Source organism: Labrus bergylta, chromosome 7 (assembly GCF_963930695.1).
Source record: "Labrus bergylta chromosome 7, fLabBer1.1, whole genome shotgun sequence".
Lineage (NCBI taxonomy): Eukaryota > Metazoa > Chordata > Actinopteri > Labriformes > Labridae > Labrus > Labrus bergylta.
This window is the reverse complement of record NC_089201.1, coordinates 29,748,260-29,763,321: the sequence shown is the minus strand read 5'-3', so window position 1 is coordinate 29,763,321 and position 15,062 is coordinate 29,748,260. Positions and strand designations below refer to the sequence as shown.

At 40.9% G+C, this 15,062-nt stretch overlaps 1 protein-coding gene across 2 annotated transcripts; it reads right to left on the bottom strand.

Moving 5' to 3' along the window:
* Window positions 1–49: 49 nt before the first annotated feature.
* ric8b (RIC8 guanine nucleotide exchange factor B) lies at window positions 50–13,624 on the bottom strand. 2 transcript variants are annotated; one of them, XM_020657567.3, is made up of 10 exons: window positions 13,459–13,624; window positions 10,341–10,388; window positions 9,628–10,257; window positions 8,408–8,502; window positions 6,685–6,835; window positions 6,338–6,436; window positions 5,604–5,748; window positions 5,340–5,484; window positions 4,679–4,798; window positions 50–1,717 (listed from the first exon to the last, which is right to left on the bottom strand). In XM_020657567.3, the coding sequence occupies exons 1-10, from the start codon at window positions 13,540–13,542 to the stop codon at window positions 1,609–1,611; spliced, it is 1,626 nt and encodes a 541-aa protein (XP_020513223.1). In that variant the 5' UTR covers window positions 13,543–13,624; the 3' UTR covers window positions 50–1,608. The 2 variants fall into 2 exon arrangements, with proteins under 2 accessions (XP_020513223.1, XP_020513224.1); XM_020657568.3 differs by having other exon boundaries at window positions 6,338–6,433.
* Between the last annotated feature and the right edge of the window lie 1,438 nt (window positions 13,625–15,062).

The following is a 15,062-nucleotide window of genomic DNA, read 5'->3' as shown; positions in this document are numbered from 1 at the left end:
ATTTCTTTTCACTTTTTGTTCATGTACTGGTTTGAAAAAAAGACAACTGTACTTACATGCATTTTATTAACATTTCAGTAGAGGCCTCATTAGATAAACAAGTTGTGTGTTTATATACAGTTTGTCAAAAAAAAAAAAAGTATTTGATGAATGATTGGGGGAAAAAGAAGGCATTCACACAGATAAGGTAAAATCAACAAATTTACAGATGCATGACAAATAAAAAGGGATAAACCTAAAGACAACAACTGGCAGATTAACTGAATGTTTTGTTGGCCTTTAAATTGAAGTTGTTCCAGGTGTGTGGTGATACAACACCTCAGTAAGACACTTGTGCTGTTTCTTTCCATTTTAATTTATAACCCATCTGTATATGCGACCTACTCATTGCTGGTAACGTAAATATTTTGATTTGTCACAGCAAACCCCCATGAATCAAGTTTAGTTAAAAGAAGTCCAGATAATGTCGATCTTTTTCACCACTGATCTGGATTATGTGGGTGTGAGCAGTAGTGCTGACACGTCTGCTTATGGTGATTCACTATTGAACATGTTAACTGTCACAGATTCTTTAATGAACATGTTCTCTGCTTAAAGCCATATTCAGTTTTTCTAGACCATAATAAAAACAAAAACATTAAACCAACATGACACATTTTTCAGAGTAAGGAAACTTGTGGATTCATTAAAAAAAAAAAAAGACATTCCAGAGAACTGATTTCATGCAGATTTGGCAAAAAGGAACACGATTTAGAAAACAATCATTGCAGCTTTACACATTTCTTTTTGTCACAAATCAAAAATAGAAATAGTCATAGAATTCCTCAACCATGCAGTCCACACTAAAGAGGCCTCATGATTTTAAAACCTAGACCTAGACTTTCAGTTTACAGTGATTTCCTGGTGTGTTTATAATGTGCACTTCATTATTACGAAAAAACAATTAGTGAATATAAGAAACAATAAGAGCATAAATAAGAAAAACGTTTGTGAAAAGCAAAAAGCACAAAGGAATGATTATTCAGATTCACTTACACCATAACAACAGCGCTTTCAATGTGATACACAAGATCCAGCACAACTTATATTTTTAACTATTTTCTTAACTTAACTATGGAAGCAATAAAATAAACAGTGAAGGTGCATTATGATGTCACTGCGGTGTCTCTCTCTTTAAGAGTGGCTTTGGGCTACGGCCAGGACTTTGTGGTTTCCTCTAACATGATGAGTTGTGTCCCAGTTCAGACCCAGATCATCAGAAGGCTGAATAATCAGAACAGCTTAACCTTTGTATGAGGCGTAGAGCAAGCATCCTGCTTTGTCTCACACTGCTGAGTTGTTAAAGAGTGTGTTTGAGTGATCGTGATTTGAACTACTTATTTTGAAAATTGCATTCAGGGAGTAATCAGCAACTGGAAAATGTATAAATGTTACGCTACCAAAGCACATAATCATCTACACACCGTAGGTTGTAATATATGAGGCAGAAATAAATTTGAATATAAAGACACACGTTCAGCTCCAAAAGGACCAGGTTCTTGAGATGGAACACAGTTTTTAGGTGTTTGAGGGCCCTGGTGAGCTCACTCTGCCTGGATGTTCAGTGCGCTAGTCAGAGTCTAATCCTGAGTCTCCAGCGTTCGGATCACAGAGAGTTTCCTCAAGAGGTGCTAACGTCCCGTCGGGTCTGACCCCCATCGGCCGGATCATGTTCTGCCTGTTGACACACACACACAAATCATTCAGGGATATCCAGTAGTTGCATAGGATGGTTGTAAATGACATTCCCACTAAAGGAGCAATATGTAAGATCTAGCTATTGAATTAAATCACAAAGTGACATCACTACATCATCATCAGACATTAAAGGCTTAATATGTGATTTTTCACACTTAAATGTAGAAATCAAGTATCTCCTCTGAAAATAACTCTGTGAGTCATGACTGTCTACAATGGGTGTAACACTTGAGTCCCACTGTCTGTGATGTTTTCAGAGTCCTATCTTCACTTTGCAGCATGAGTTGTTTTGGTTTCATGCTGGTGCTCAAAGGCGACATCTGCATTATGAAGCCTTTAAGGCCTAAAAAGCATTTTTCTAATAAGCTCCACGAGCAGAAAGGTCGTGAAACTAGGATCAATATTGGAGATGCTTTTGAAAAAAATGTTGAGAGGTTAAAGTGCAGAAACCGTCGCAGAGCTGGATAAACACTGAAGCTTCTGTGTCGACGACCGGGCAACCCGAGTGCGCAACCCTAGGGAGGAGACAACTCTTAACAAGGTTTTTGAATTTGGACTGCAGTACCACTTTTAAATGCTACGTGTCAGAGTTACATACTGCTCCTTTAAAATGTTTAAGTAAATGTGTGGATGAATCCGTTCAGGGCTTTTCTTATGACGTCTCTCTTGTACATCTTCACTCTCTTACATTCAGAGCTCAAGGACCCTCAATCCACAACCCGTCAGGCCATTCCCCCCCCCCCCTCTCTGCCCTCCTCCCCTGTCCTGTGGCAGTTTAATTACAGGCTCAGCGCTCGGACTAAGCTCCTCAAAGCTTACGGCTGCCCCTTCATCCTTAATCCAATTATACCTGCACTGAGTGTCACCACTCCCTCTGAGATTATTCATCAAGAGAATTATCCATCAGATTTGAAAAAAGGTCAAATAAAAATGACCATGTAATGCACACTGATTTCTGCAATTACATTACTCTCACTGAGGAACACTACAGGTAATACGGTCTTGAAAAGGAGACTATTGGTGTTTAAAAAACTACAAATATTACAGAATACATATCAAAACATTGACTTTGACATGTATGTGAAGTCACCTTTAGAACGGCCGCAGCAGTCTCTGGTCAAAGTCAGCAGATACAATGAAGGCTAACAAACAATAACATGTAACATCACGTCTCCCAATTAGAGCAACATATACTCATCCTTTTCTCCTCATGATGGAGGACTGGGGGTGTTGGGGTGGGGTGCAGAATATGTGCTAATTGGCGGAGCAGTTAAGCAGTTAGTGGAGCACATTCTTGCTAGGCTCTGACTGATCTCCTTAGAGGCAGCACTCCACCATCATCACATCTCTTTTATTGAAGAAGAGAATCTTCTTCTTCTTTTGGGCACACGTGCCTCATTACAGCTCAACAATGACGAGGTCAGCTTTCTTATGTCTCCACATTTGTTCAGCCGCCTATCCTCCTCCTCCTTATTCACGTTCCACCAGAATTGCTTTATCTAGTTTGGTCTCAGTCAGCTCCCCGTCTGAACCAGCGGCAGACTCCTCAGAATGAAAATAATAAAGTCAGGACACGTTATTAAAAAAGCTGAATGTGACACATAAAAGAATTGGGACTGTGTGCCAATTAGGTGATAATTAAAGGATAGGGGGGGTGATGATGCTGCAGCAGCGGCAGCGTGCTGGCAGCCTCTGTTTACTCCAGCTGAATGCTGCGGCATGCTGACGTCTAAAGCCTAATAGAGGCTTCAGCTAACAGGAAGAAATTCTTCCTTTAATAAGTCAGTTGGCAGGGAGCATCTCACCGGTTACCTTTGTGCACGTCGTGCTCAGGCTAACATTAACCTGCGCTCACTAAAGAAAGGTCAAAACAAATACAGAGGGCTCTTCATGGAGGGGAAAATAAATAAGTCATAATTTGAAGCAGGGACGCAGACGGAAAAAGATAATCATCTTAGTCCAGCCTTTACAAAAAGTAAACAAATCATACTTGTGAAAGGCCTCTGTGGCACCGTGTATTATCGACAGTAGAGACAACAAATCTGAGAAACTTTGGTAGGTTTAAAAGTCAGAATGACTTAAAAAAATCTGTTGATTATGGATCAAAGAATCACTTAGGACATGCACAAACTTGAATGACATTTGGTGGCCAGTCAGACCCAGGCACATAAATCAGTTTTGCGTAGATCTACAATTCTACAATTCACTGAGCAGACGCTTTTATCCAAAGCGACGTACATCAGAGAGTAAGAACAACACAAGCAAGGATCTAGAAAAAAGGGAACAATGTGAGTAAGAGCAAACGATCAGCTTTGAGTCTGATTGGACACACAGGTGCTGACAGGAAGTGACCAGAGGCAAAGCACAACATTGAGGGCAGTTCTTGAGAGCTCTAATCAGTATAGAAACCATCTTATAAGTCGTCGTTATCAAACAAAAACCATCGTCATTACCATCATCATCATCAATAATGTGGAGACCATCATCATTCATCAGATCTAAATATTTGTCTGAAATCCTTCCATCCTGTCTTTATGCAGGTAAGGATCCTGATGCAGACCTCCTCCAAACCAAGGGGATTAAGGGCTGACCATGTTGGTACACATGCTACATGCTGCATCTAATTTCACATCATCTCTATTGTCATCTATCGAAATAAACGTTCCTGATGAAAACCCCTTTTTAAGATTTATTTTGGGGCTTTTTGTGCCTTTAATGGAGAGATTGGACAGAGGATAGAGCTGGAAATCAGGGAGAGAGAGAGAGTGGAGGAACGACATGCAGGAAATGAGCCACAGGCTGGATTTGAACCTGGGCCGCCCGCTTGGAGGACCATGGCCACTAACCACTGCGCCACCAGCGCAATGATAGTAGAATTACTTAACAGATCCAATGATTTCATAGTTCTAGAAATGCTCTTGTATTGTTCAGTTTATCTTACCTTGATAACTCTTCAAACATATTGAACAGTATTTGTGCTTCATACTCCTTCTGCTCCTCCGACATCTCTTCGATGGGGTTCGGCATTGGCTCCTCGACGTGACCGGTGATGGGGTTGATGCTGGAACGAGCAGATGATGATGGATTAAAACATCATCATATATACTGATGTAATGAGCAAGGCCACCTCAGACTGTCTTATTAAAGGCTTTATATGTAATTTTTCACACTTAAATGTAGAAATCAAGTATCTCCTCTGAAAATAACTCTGTGAGTCATGACTGTCTACAATGGGTGTAACACCCGAGTCCCACTGTCTGTGATGCTTTCAGAGTCCTATCTTCACTTTGTTTACATCGCCTGGACGGCCGGCTGACTCCTCCCCTCGTGTATAAAAGTTGTTTAATTGAGGGACTAGAGAAAAGAAGAATAACATGCTGTACTCACTGCTTAACTGTGTTTCTAGATCACGCTCATTTCAGGTAAATTTACATGCAGTGTGAAGATACCAGCATAATAAAGATCACTAGCATTAGCATGCTAACACAACAATGCAGCGCGAGTTGTTTTGGTTTCATGCTGGTGCTCAAGGGCGACATCTGCTGGATCAAAAAAAAAAAAAATCGCATATAAAGCCTTTAAGCTTTGTTAAGCGCACTCACAAAGGTTTTGCAGTTTTGTACTCCTCCGTATCGGAGTCTTCATCCTCAGAGTACTGAGTCTCTCCCCTCCCTCCTGCAAGAAGTCCTCGAGCCACCAGGAGTCCTGCTGCGTTGCCGTATCCTGTGTACTTCAACAGGTTGTCCACTGTAAAACCACACCACAGATACAACAAGGATGACCCAGCTGTAGCAACGCAGCAATCACACATCCAGATGTGCAACACTTTCCACTCTCAAATACAACACTGCATCTCCCCCACTCACCACTTTCTTTACACAGGACAAAGAGAAACTCTGCCGCCATCTGCTTCACTCCCATGTCCACGTGTGTCATAAGGCGAACCAGCTTATTTCGAACGGCGCTGCCAATCTCTGGTCTGATCATCACATCTTTCAACGGGGGAAGCACCTGAGGAAGAGCAAATTATTCAGATTCTAGATTCATGTTTTTTTTCTGGTTGATGAGTCTGGTTCTAGTCGCTGGCTGAGAAACACACAGCGATCTACTTTCTACTACTAACCAACACGCAGTCTGAGATCCTCTGGCAGAGCCCTACTGGCTGTTCCAAAGTCCGGACTAAAAACTAAAGGGGGACGGGGCCTTTGCTGTCAGAGCCCCAAGACTCTGGAACAGCCTGCCAGAGGAGATCAGACTTGCAGATTCAGTCCCTTGTTTTACATCCCTACTCAAGACATTATTTTATAAAAATGCTTTTACTCTGGGATTTTGGTAATTGTTCTTATTTTTATTTTATTAGTCTGATTTTGTTTTCTGCTTGTTTACTTTCTGCCTGTTACTTTAATTGTCTCTCTGCTTTTATTTTCTGTTGTAAAGCACTTTGTTACTTGTATAGAAAAGTGCTATACAAATGAAGTATTACAAATATTACAAAGTATTACTTCATAGCTTTAAGACTCAGTTTATTTCAGTTCAGTTTAATTTAGGTTCACAGTGAAAATGCTGCATGCTTCATATAAATATACATAAATATATGTACCTGAGCTTTGATATATCTGCGGATCTCCCTGTGGTGTCTGGATCCTTCAGTCAAAAGGCTGAGCACCGGAGTCAAACCCTCTTTGTAGTTGGAGCCCTGCTTGGAGTGACACAAGCCAACAGCACTTCACAAGCTGGAACAACAGCTGGATTTTAATCAGTAGTAATCACACATGAGCGTTATAAGGTTTTACTGTGTGAAGGCTACCAGGTCAAGCAGCTGGGATTTTTATGGATGTGAGTTTGAGATGAACTAACAACACATGAACAGATATATCTGTGAATCATCACTTCTCCATGTTGATAATTCTTCAGGTCGACTTTGTGCAGGCTGCAGGAGAACTTTACCTTGTCGATCCTCTTCTCCATGAAGTCGAGTAACACCTGGACTGCATCCATGTTTTTTCCTCCATACTTCTCTTGTCCTCCCTGGATAGGAAGGTCAATCAGCACGTCAAGGCAGGACACCGGAAGATTGTTCAGCAAGTTGACAGAATGGCTAGAGAGAAAAAAAAAAGTTTTATTATTACCCGTCAGTGTAACTGTGGAAGTCATTTTCGGACTACTACATTGTATTTAATACAAATACAAAGTCAGCCTACTATCATTTGAAGAATATATCAAGAATCAGAGCACTTATGTCCCAGCAGGATCTGGAAAAACTTGTCCATTTATCTTCAGTCGTCTTGATTACTGCAACAGTGTCTTTACAGGTCCGCCTAAAAAAATCAGTCAGACAACTGCAGCTGATCCAGAACGCTGCTGCTAGAGTCCTCACCAAAACCAAGAAAATGGATCACATCAGTCCAGTTCTGAGGTCCTTACACTGGCTCCCAGTCTGTCAGAGAATAGACTTTAAAATCCCGTTGCTGGTTTATAAAGCGCTGAATGGTTTAGGGCCAAAATATATTAGTGACCTCCTGATTAAAGGGACACTTCACCCGTTGAAACATGAATCTGTACTGACATTGGGTCATATGTGTAGAAATGTGAAATACATTTTGAAGTTGGTGCCTTCTTGACCGAGAAAAGACAGAAAGTGTCTTTTTGGCTCATGTGGATGACAGACACCAAATCCCAGAATGCACAGCACTACAGGCCACTCCCACTAAGGTCAGGTTTACAGACATATTTACTTCAACACATGAGGCCGTTTTCTCAACTGATTCCGAGATTTCTTCCAGAATGAATTGGTATCTTGTAAATTCCTGTCAGAAAACAGACTCTATGTCTGTGTTACGTGTCACTGGAAGCTCCTTTTCAGACTTACAAATACAAAGATTTCTCGTCTATAGGGAAAATGAGGGCGGGATGCACGACCATTCAAAAATACTACCAGGTTTCTAATGATGCAAACATTAATGCAATGCACAAAATAGTGAAGTATCCCTTTAATTACGAACCATCCAGACCGCTCAGGTCATCTGGGACAGGTGTGCTCTCTGTCCCCAGAGTCAGAACCAAACACCAAGAAGCAGCGTTCAGTTTTTATGCTCCCTATATCTGGAACAAAGGTGCAGGTCTGCTGACGCTCCAAAGAAATGTGGCTAAAGTAGAGCTTTATTTACAATAACACTGAAGTCTGCAATAGTGACCGACTGGTCATGAAGTCTCACATTTAAGACTAAGACTTGGCCTAAGACTTTGGTGTTAAATCAGGATGCGTGGATAAAAAAACAGCAGGTTCAGTAACATTCACTGCAAGCAAGTGGGCGGTGGTGATAACCTTTATATCCAGGGACCAGTAAGCAACCAGTGACATCTTTGTGCACATAATGAAATGCTTGATTATATTTTCTGCTCCCCCTTCTGTTCTGTTTTCCACTTCCATTTCTAGGTTTATCAAACAACATCCAGTATCGATATAAAGTACATGTATGCTTTTTGCCTTATTAGACCGTGGCCTCCCCATCTGACCGGGAAAACTCCAAGCTTGGAGAGTCATGTGTGCACACAAAAAGCAAGAAGATTTCAGGGGGACGACCTGTCTGAAATTTTCTAAAAAAAAAAACTTCAGGAGTGTGTGATGTGTGAAGAGCAGATTTTGTGAATGAAAGCTATGATTTCTCACCTGTGTGCTTCCTCGGTTTTCTCCTCAGTTTCAGTCTTCTGCATCAACAGATGACGCAGGATGGCAACTATGAGTCGGAACTGGTGGTCATCCTCCTGTCAAATAAGGGATGAAAATGAATAAATGTGAATGAAAGAAAATGAATGTCTAGTACAACAAAAGCAAAGAAAAAACACAAAAGGTGTTTATAAAGACTTTCAACACAACTGATATTTGGTTTCCACTGTTATTGTCGAGCCTGCTTTGCCCTTTGAGTGCCACACAGGCCACACAGCTTATTACACAATACATGTGTGTGTCTGGGAGTGTGTGGTTTGATTTGTACTCTGTGTTTTTTTTCTTCCTGATAAGAGTGCGCACGCACGCACGCACGCACGCACGCACGCACGCACGCACGCACGCACGCAGTTTGAGCATTAACCCAATGTTATCTTGAATTGAAATTTTTGAATCAAGAAGTTTAGTAGAAGGAAACTCCTGAGGTCAGTGCAGTTTCCTGAATTATTATTTTGAATTAAAGGGAAACTTCACCCATTAGCATTAATCTTTGTATCATTAGAAACCTGGTAGTATTTTTGAATGGTCGTGCATCCAGCCCTCATTTTCCCCTGAGATGAGAAATCTTTGTATTTCTGAGCTTCCTCCTTTTCTGAATCAGTTGAGGAAACGGTCTTATGTGTTGAAGTAAATATGTCTGTAAATGTTTTTTATTTCTATATTTCTCCTGCTATATTGTATATTTTGGAGAAACGGTAACGACCGAATTTCCCTCTGGGATTAATAAAGTATTTCTGATTCTGAAATAGAGGACCTTAGTGGGAGTTGCCTGTGGTGCTGTGCATTCTGGGATTTGGTGTCTTTCATCCACATGAGCCAAAAAGACACTTTCTGTCTTTTCTCGGCCAAGAAGGCTCCAACTTCAAAATGTATTTCACATTTCTACATATATGACCCAATGTCAGTACAGATTCATGTTTCAACGGGTGAAGTATCCCTTTAAGTGTCTTCATAGAAAAGAAAACTGTTTTAGTGATGATATGTAATTAGGCTTTTGTTGGCGTCAGGTGAATCTTTAGTCTCTAATCTGCGACCCAGTCAGAAATATTTTGTGTGTGGAGATGCATTAATGACCTGCTGTTACACCTCAGTACAAGAATTACAACTGGGTAAACTTTACTGAAACAAGTTACACTCTTAAAAGACTTACGCAAGACACTTACCTCACCACGAGTGTAAGACAGCGTGAGGTTGAACAAGGCCTTGAGTGCTTCCATTGCTCGATCGTTGTCTTCTGCAGGCATGCACAGGGACTGCGGGTCGGGAGGGGCCGCTTCATAGGGACCAACCCAGCGCACTTCCAAGGTGTGCTCCAGCACCTCGGTCAGGAGTTTCACAGCATCCCATTCTTTCTTTAACACCCCTCTCAAATCCGCTCTCAGGGCAGACAGCAGGAAAAGAAGGCGCAGCGTGAACAGGCCGACCTCGTGGCTCCATGTGCCGGCTGTACGCAGGTTATTACAAAGACCCTGAGCCAGCTCCACCTCTACGCTGACCTGCTGAGCCGCGGGACTGTTGAAAACCACATTGCATAGGCACTTCAACGCCTCCACAACCACCCTCTCCTCCTCGTCTGACCGGCTGTCTCCCTGAGAGTTCTTTTGGTTGTCACCTGCTTCCTCTCCGGTCTGCAGCTTCGCCATCCGCCCCAGGATCAGCATGCCCTCCCTGGTGGCGACAGGCGAGAGGACGTGCTTGTCTCTGGACAAGATGCGGAGCGTCTCTAGACATGTTTTCTGACAGCTGGGCCGCACCTGCCTCCCGAGTACGGTCAACACACTCTGACACAGCTTCTGAAAATGACGCAGATTGAGAAGATTATAACATCACTGTCATAACTTCTCATATCAAACTACTCAAGATATACTATACTCACACTGCGCAGGGTTTCTTCCCTTTGTTCAAATTTGAAGGTGAGGCTGTTCTGAAAAGAAAAAGATGGCCATACATTTCAAAGGCATATTTATTATGTTTTATAACAAATATATTTTACTGAGACCTTCCTGATTTTGCTAATGTTTGCTAATGGGTCAGTGACGTATAAGGATTTTCATCTGGCCAATTTTAAAATACAAAAAATATGAATATTTATTTAACATAAAAATATTGTGTACACATTGAAATACCGAGCCTTTTTAATTAAAAAATGTTCAGTACACATTCAGCACCAACTGAAAAAGACTCTGTGACACGCTTGTTATAAGCGACTTTGGGCTTGTTTTTCTGTAAAGTCGCTTGCAAATATCGTCAGTCGTGGGTTGCGGGTTTTTGGGCTCGTTTTCTAAAGTGCAGTTGTTTGTTTGGGCTTTGCTCCCTGTATGAACCTCTACTGATTCACTCCCAACTCTCCACAATAAAGCCAAACACGATCGATAGTTAGTTTGTCCTTTTCCAGGATCCGTCCACCTTTAAGAAAAAGCTAAAGACCCAGCTCTTTCATGAATACCTGCTAACTTAATGATGATGGTCTCCATATTATTGATGATGATGATGGTAATGACGATGGTTTTTGTTTGATAACGACGACTTATAAGATGGTTTCTATACTGATTAGAGCTCTCAAGAACTGCCCTCAATGTTGTGCTTTGCCTCTGGTCACTTCCTGTCAGCACCTGTGTGTCCAATCAGACTCAAAGCTGATCGTTTGCTCTTACTGACATTGTTCCCTTTTTTCTAGATCCTTGTGTTGTTCTTACTCTCTGATGTACGTCGCTTTGGATAAAAGCGTCTGTTAACTGAATTGTAGAACCCCGTTTCCTTGGTTAGCCCGCCCGCCCCGATCTGACAAACACACACACACACATACATATACACATATATATATATATATATATATATATATATATACATATATATATATATTTTTTTTTTCTATAGAGCTGGTTGCTGGTTTGCATAGAGCTGGTTGCTTGTTTCTATAGAGCTGGTTGCTTGTTTCTATAGAGCTGGTTGCTTGTTTGCATAGAGCTGGTTGCTTGTTTCTATAGAGCTGGTTGCTTGTTTGCATAGAGCTGGTTGCTTGTTTCTATAGAGCTGGTTGCTTGTTTCTATAGAGCTGGTTGCTTGTTTCTATAGAGCTGGTTGCTTGTTTCTATAGAGCTGGTTGCTTGTTTCTATAGAGCTGGTTGCTGGTTGCTGGTTGCTTGTTTCTATAGAGCTGGTTGCTTGTTTCTATAGAGCTGGTTGCTTGTTTCTATAGAGCTGGTTGCTGGTTTCTATAGAGCTGGTTGCTTGTTTCTATAGAGCTGGTTGCTTGTTTCTATAGAGCTGGTTGCTGGTTTCTATAGAGCTGGTTGCTTGTTTCTATAGAGCTGGTTGCTGGTTTCTATAGAGCTGGTTGCTTGTTTCTATAATGCTGGTTGCTTGTTTCTATAGAGCTGGTTGCTTGTTTCTATAGAGCTGGTTGCTTGTTTCTATAGAGCTGGTTGCTGGTTTCTATAGAGCTGGTTGCTTGTTTCTATAGAGCTGGTTGCTGGTTTCTATAGAGCTGGTTGCTTGTTTCTATAGAGCTGGTTGCTTGTTTCTATAGAGCTGGTTGCTTGTTTCTATAGAGCTGGTTGCTGGTTTCTATAGAGCTGGTTGCTTGTTTCTATAGAGCTGGTTGCTGGTTTCTATAGAGCTGGTTGCTTGTTTCTATAGAGCTGGTTGCTGGTTTCTATAGAGCTGGTTGCTTGTTTCTATAGAGCTGGTTGCTTGTTTGCATAGAGCTGGTTGCTTGTTTCTATAGAGCTGGTTGCTTGTTTCTATAGAGCTGGTTGCTTGTTTCTATAGAGCTGGTTGCTTGTTTCTATAGAGCTGGTTGCTTGTTTCTATAGAGCTGGTTGCTGGTTTCTATAGAGCTGGTTGCTTGTTTCTATAGAGCTGGTTGCTTGTTTCTATAGAGCTGGTTGCTGGTTTCTATAGAGCTGGTTGCTTGTTTCTATAGAGCTGGCTGCTTGTTTCTATAGAGCTGGCTGCTTGTTTCTATAGAGCTGGTTGCTTGTTTCTGTAGAGCTGGTTGCTTGTTTCTATAGAGCTGGTTGCTGGTTTCTATAGAGCTGGTTGCTTGTTTCTATAGAGCTGGTTGCTTGTTTCTATAGAGCTGGTTGCTGGTTTCTATAGAGCTGGTTGCTTGTTTCTATAGAGCTGGCTGCTTGTTTCTATAGAGCTGGCTGCTTGTTTCTATAGAGCTGGTTGCTTGTTTCTGTAGAGCTGGTTGCTTGTTTCTATAGAGCTGGTTGCTTGTTTCTATAGAGCTGGCTGCTTGTTTCTGTAGAGCTGGTTGCTGGTTTCTATAGAGCTGGCTGCTTGTTTCTATAGAGCTGGCTGCTTGTTTCTATAGAGCTGGTTGCTTGTTTCTATAGAGCTGGTTGCTTGTTTCCATAGAGCTGGTTGCTTGTTTCTATAGAGCTGGTTGCTTGTTTCCATAGAGCTGGTTGCTTGTTTCCATAGAGCTGGTTGCGTGTATCTGGCAACACTGATGCAGGGGGCCCCCAAATGACCTTTGGCCTTGGGGGCCCCTAAATGACTAAATCCGCCGCTGCTCACATGAATTTTCACATAATGGACAAAGTTTGTTTGGATATTATTTTTAAATATGAATAAAAATCACATTTGAACATGATGTTTAGACACATTAAATGGAAGAACAATTAAAATAATAAGTTAGAGTGAGTTCATACCTGGAAGAGGAGCTGTGGAGAGTTTTTATTAATTTAAATATTTGTTTTGTTATTAACTGTAATACACAAAGTGACTGTACGTGGAATAACAGGAAACAAGAATTAACCACAACACGTTGGTAATACTAACAATATCTCAAACTCATACATGACTCATTCATGCACATTTGTTGAGAAACGTTTTACATTTCTTATTTAACATCATATGACAGAGTTTACGTTTTAACCCAACAGGCTGTTAGCTCGAAGCTAGCTGTTAGCTCGAAGCTAGCTGTTAGCTCGCCGGCTAAACGTTTGTTTTGATGTTAAACAAAATAAATAACCGCGGCTCACCTCTCGATTATACTGCAGAAGAAGCTTCTCGCTTTCCTCCTCGTCGGCCGTGTTAAGCTGCGACAGGATGCTATCTAGATCCATGGTGGCTTTAGGGATGGTGAGCTCGGTTTTTGACGTGACCCGGTTTGTGTTGTGACGCTAGCTCATCAGCTAGCTGCTAATGCTAATGCTAGGTTAGCAGCTGTCAACACGGAAACGCCCCAGGTGGTCAGCTGGTCAGCTGGTCAGGTGGTCAGCTGGTCAGGTGGTCAGCTGGGTCTCTCCATCAGCTGTAACCACACACTGTAAATAATAACCTGTTATTCACTATAAAACACAAGTTGTTAAACGCAACAATCAACAGACATCAAAAGTTATTTAATGTTTAAAAGGTCTTAAATGATTTATTATGAAATGATTAATTAATGAGTGCTGCAGGTGAAGGTCTGTAACAACAAAATGTTTACTTCAGATAAATAATGTAAATAAAAGGAAAAGTATAGAGAGACGTCTCATTAAATAAATACAAAACAGCAAAATGCACAAAACACTAAAAAAGTGTCTGTTAGGAAAAGTGTTTGTTCCTTTCTGATTTATCTGCAATGTGCAAAAGAAGACTATTTAAAAAATTTAGATTTATACACAATTCAATTCAAAAAACTTTATTTGTCCCCAGGGAGCACACAGAGCAGTAAATTAACAACAGTGCAAGTAGACGAAACATTTTAACCTGAATATAAAGCGTCAATTTAAATACAACTTAAAGCTTAAACTTAACTTAAAAAATACAAAATATAAAAAGAGTAGATATTATAATAATAATAATAATAATAATAATAATAATAATAATAATAATAATAATAATAATAATGCATTTAATTTGTAACGCACTTTACATTTTTGCAAAAAAAAATCTCAAAGTGCTACAGGAAGAAAAAATAGAAATAAAAACCAATTAAATCAATTAAGCAACTAACGAAACTAAAAGCACAGGCAGAAGGCTTTGTTAAAAAGGTTTTTAAGGCCCTTTTAAAAGTGTCAGCAGACTGTGGAGCCCTCAGCTGCTCAGGGAGAGCGTTCCACAGACTGTGGAGCAGAGGAGCAGAAGGCCCGGTCACCCATGGTGTGGAGTTTAGTCCTGGAGGGATGAAGGAGGTTGGTGTTTCCAGAGAGGAGGCTTCGTGTGGACAGTGATCGGACTAATAGATGTAAACAGAACTATGTGCAGTAAACGAGAAATAAATATATATATACAGAGCTATCATCATTTTTAACGTCAATAACTGGTATCATGATTTGGTGCCTCGCAAAAGTATTTACAGCCCGATAACATTTTTCCATATTGCAGGGTTACAACATTGAAAACAAGTGTTTTGTAGTCGAGAATTGTCCCGTATTTAGCTCCACTCATGCTGTTCTCAATCCGGACCACTTCCCCAGTACAATGATGATGAAAAAAACACCACAAACTTGATACTGCCATATCTGTCTTTGACTGTGGAGGGGGAGCTGAATCACACCAAGACCAACAAGTGCAATTTATTTCATCATTGTTCTGGGAAAGTGGTCAGGAATTGTCATGGAATAAGGGACAGGTGTATTTCTATTAAAAATCTTCTACT

Coding starts and splice junctions, on each gene's coding strand:
- ric8b (XM_020657567.3), bottom strand. CDS start 13,542: ATGGATCTAGATAGCATCCTGTCGCAGCTTAACACGGCCGACGAGGAG. Junction 5,749..6,337: donor GCAGATATATCAAAGCTCAG/GTACATATATTT, acceptor GCTCTTCCTCAG/GTGCTTCCCCCGTTGAAAGA. Junction 5,485..5,603: donor TGTCCTGTGTAAAGAAAGTG/GTGAGTGGGGGA, acceptor GTGGTTTTACAG/TGGACAACCTGTTGAAGTAC.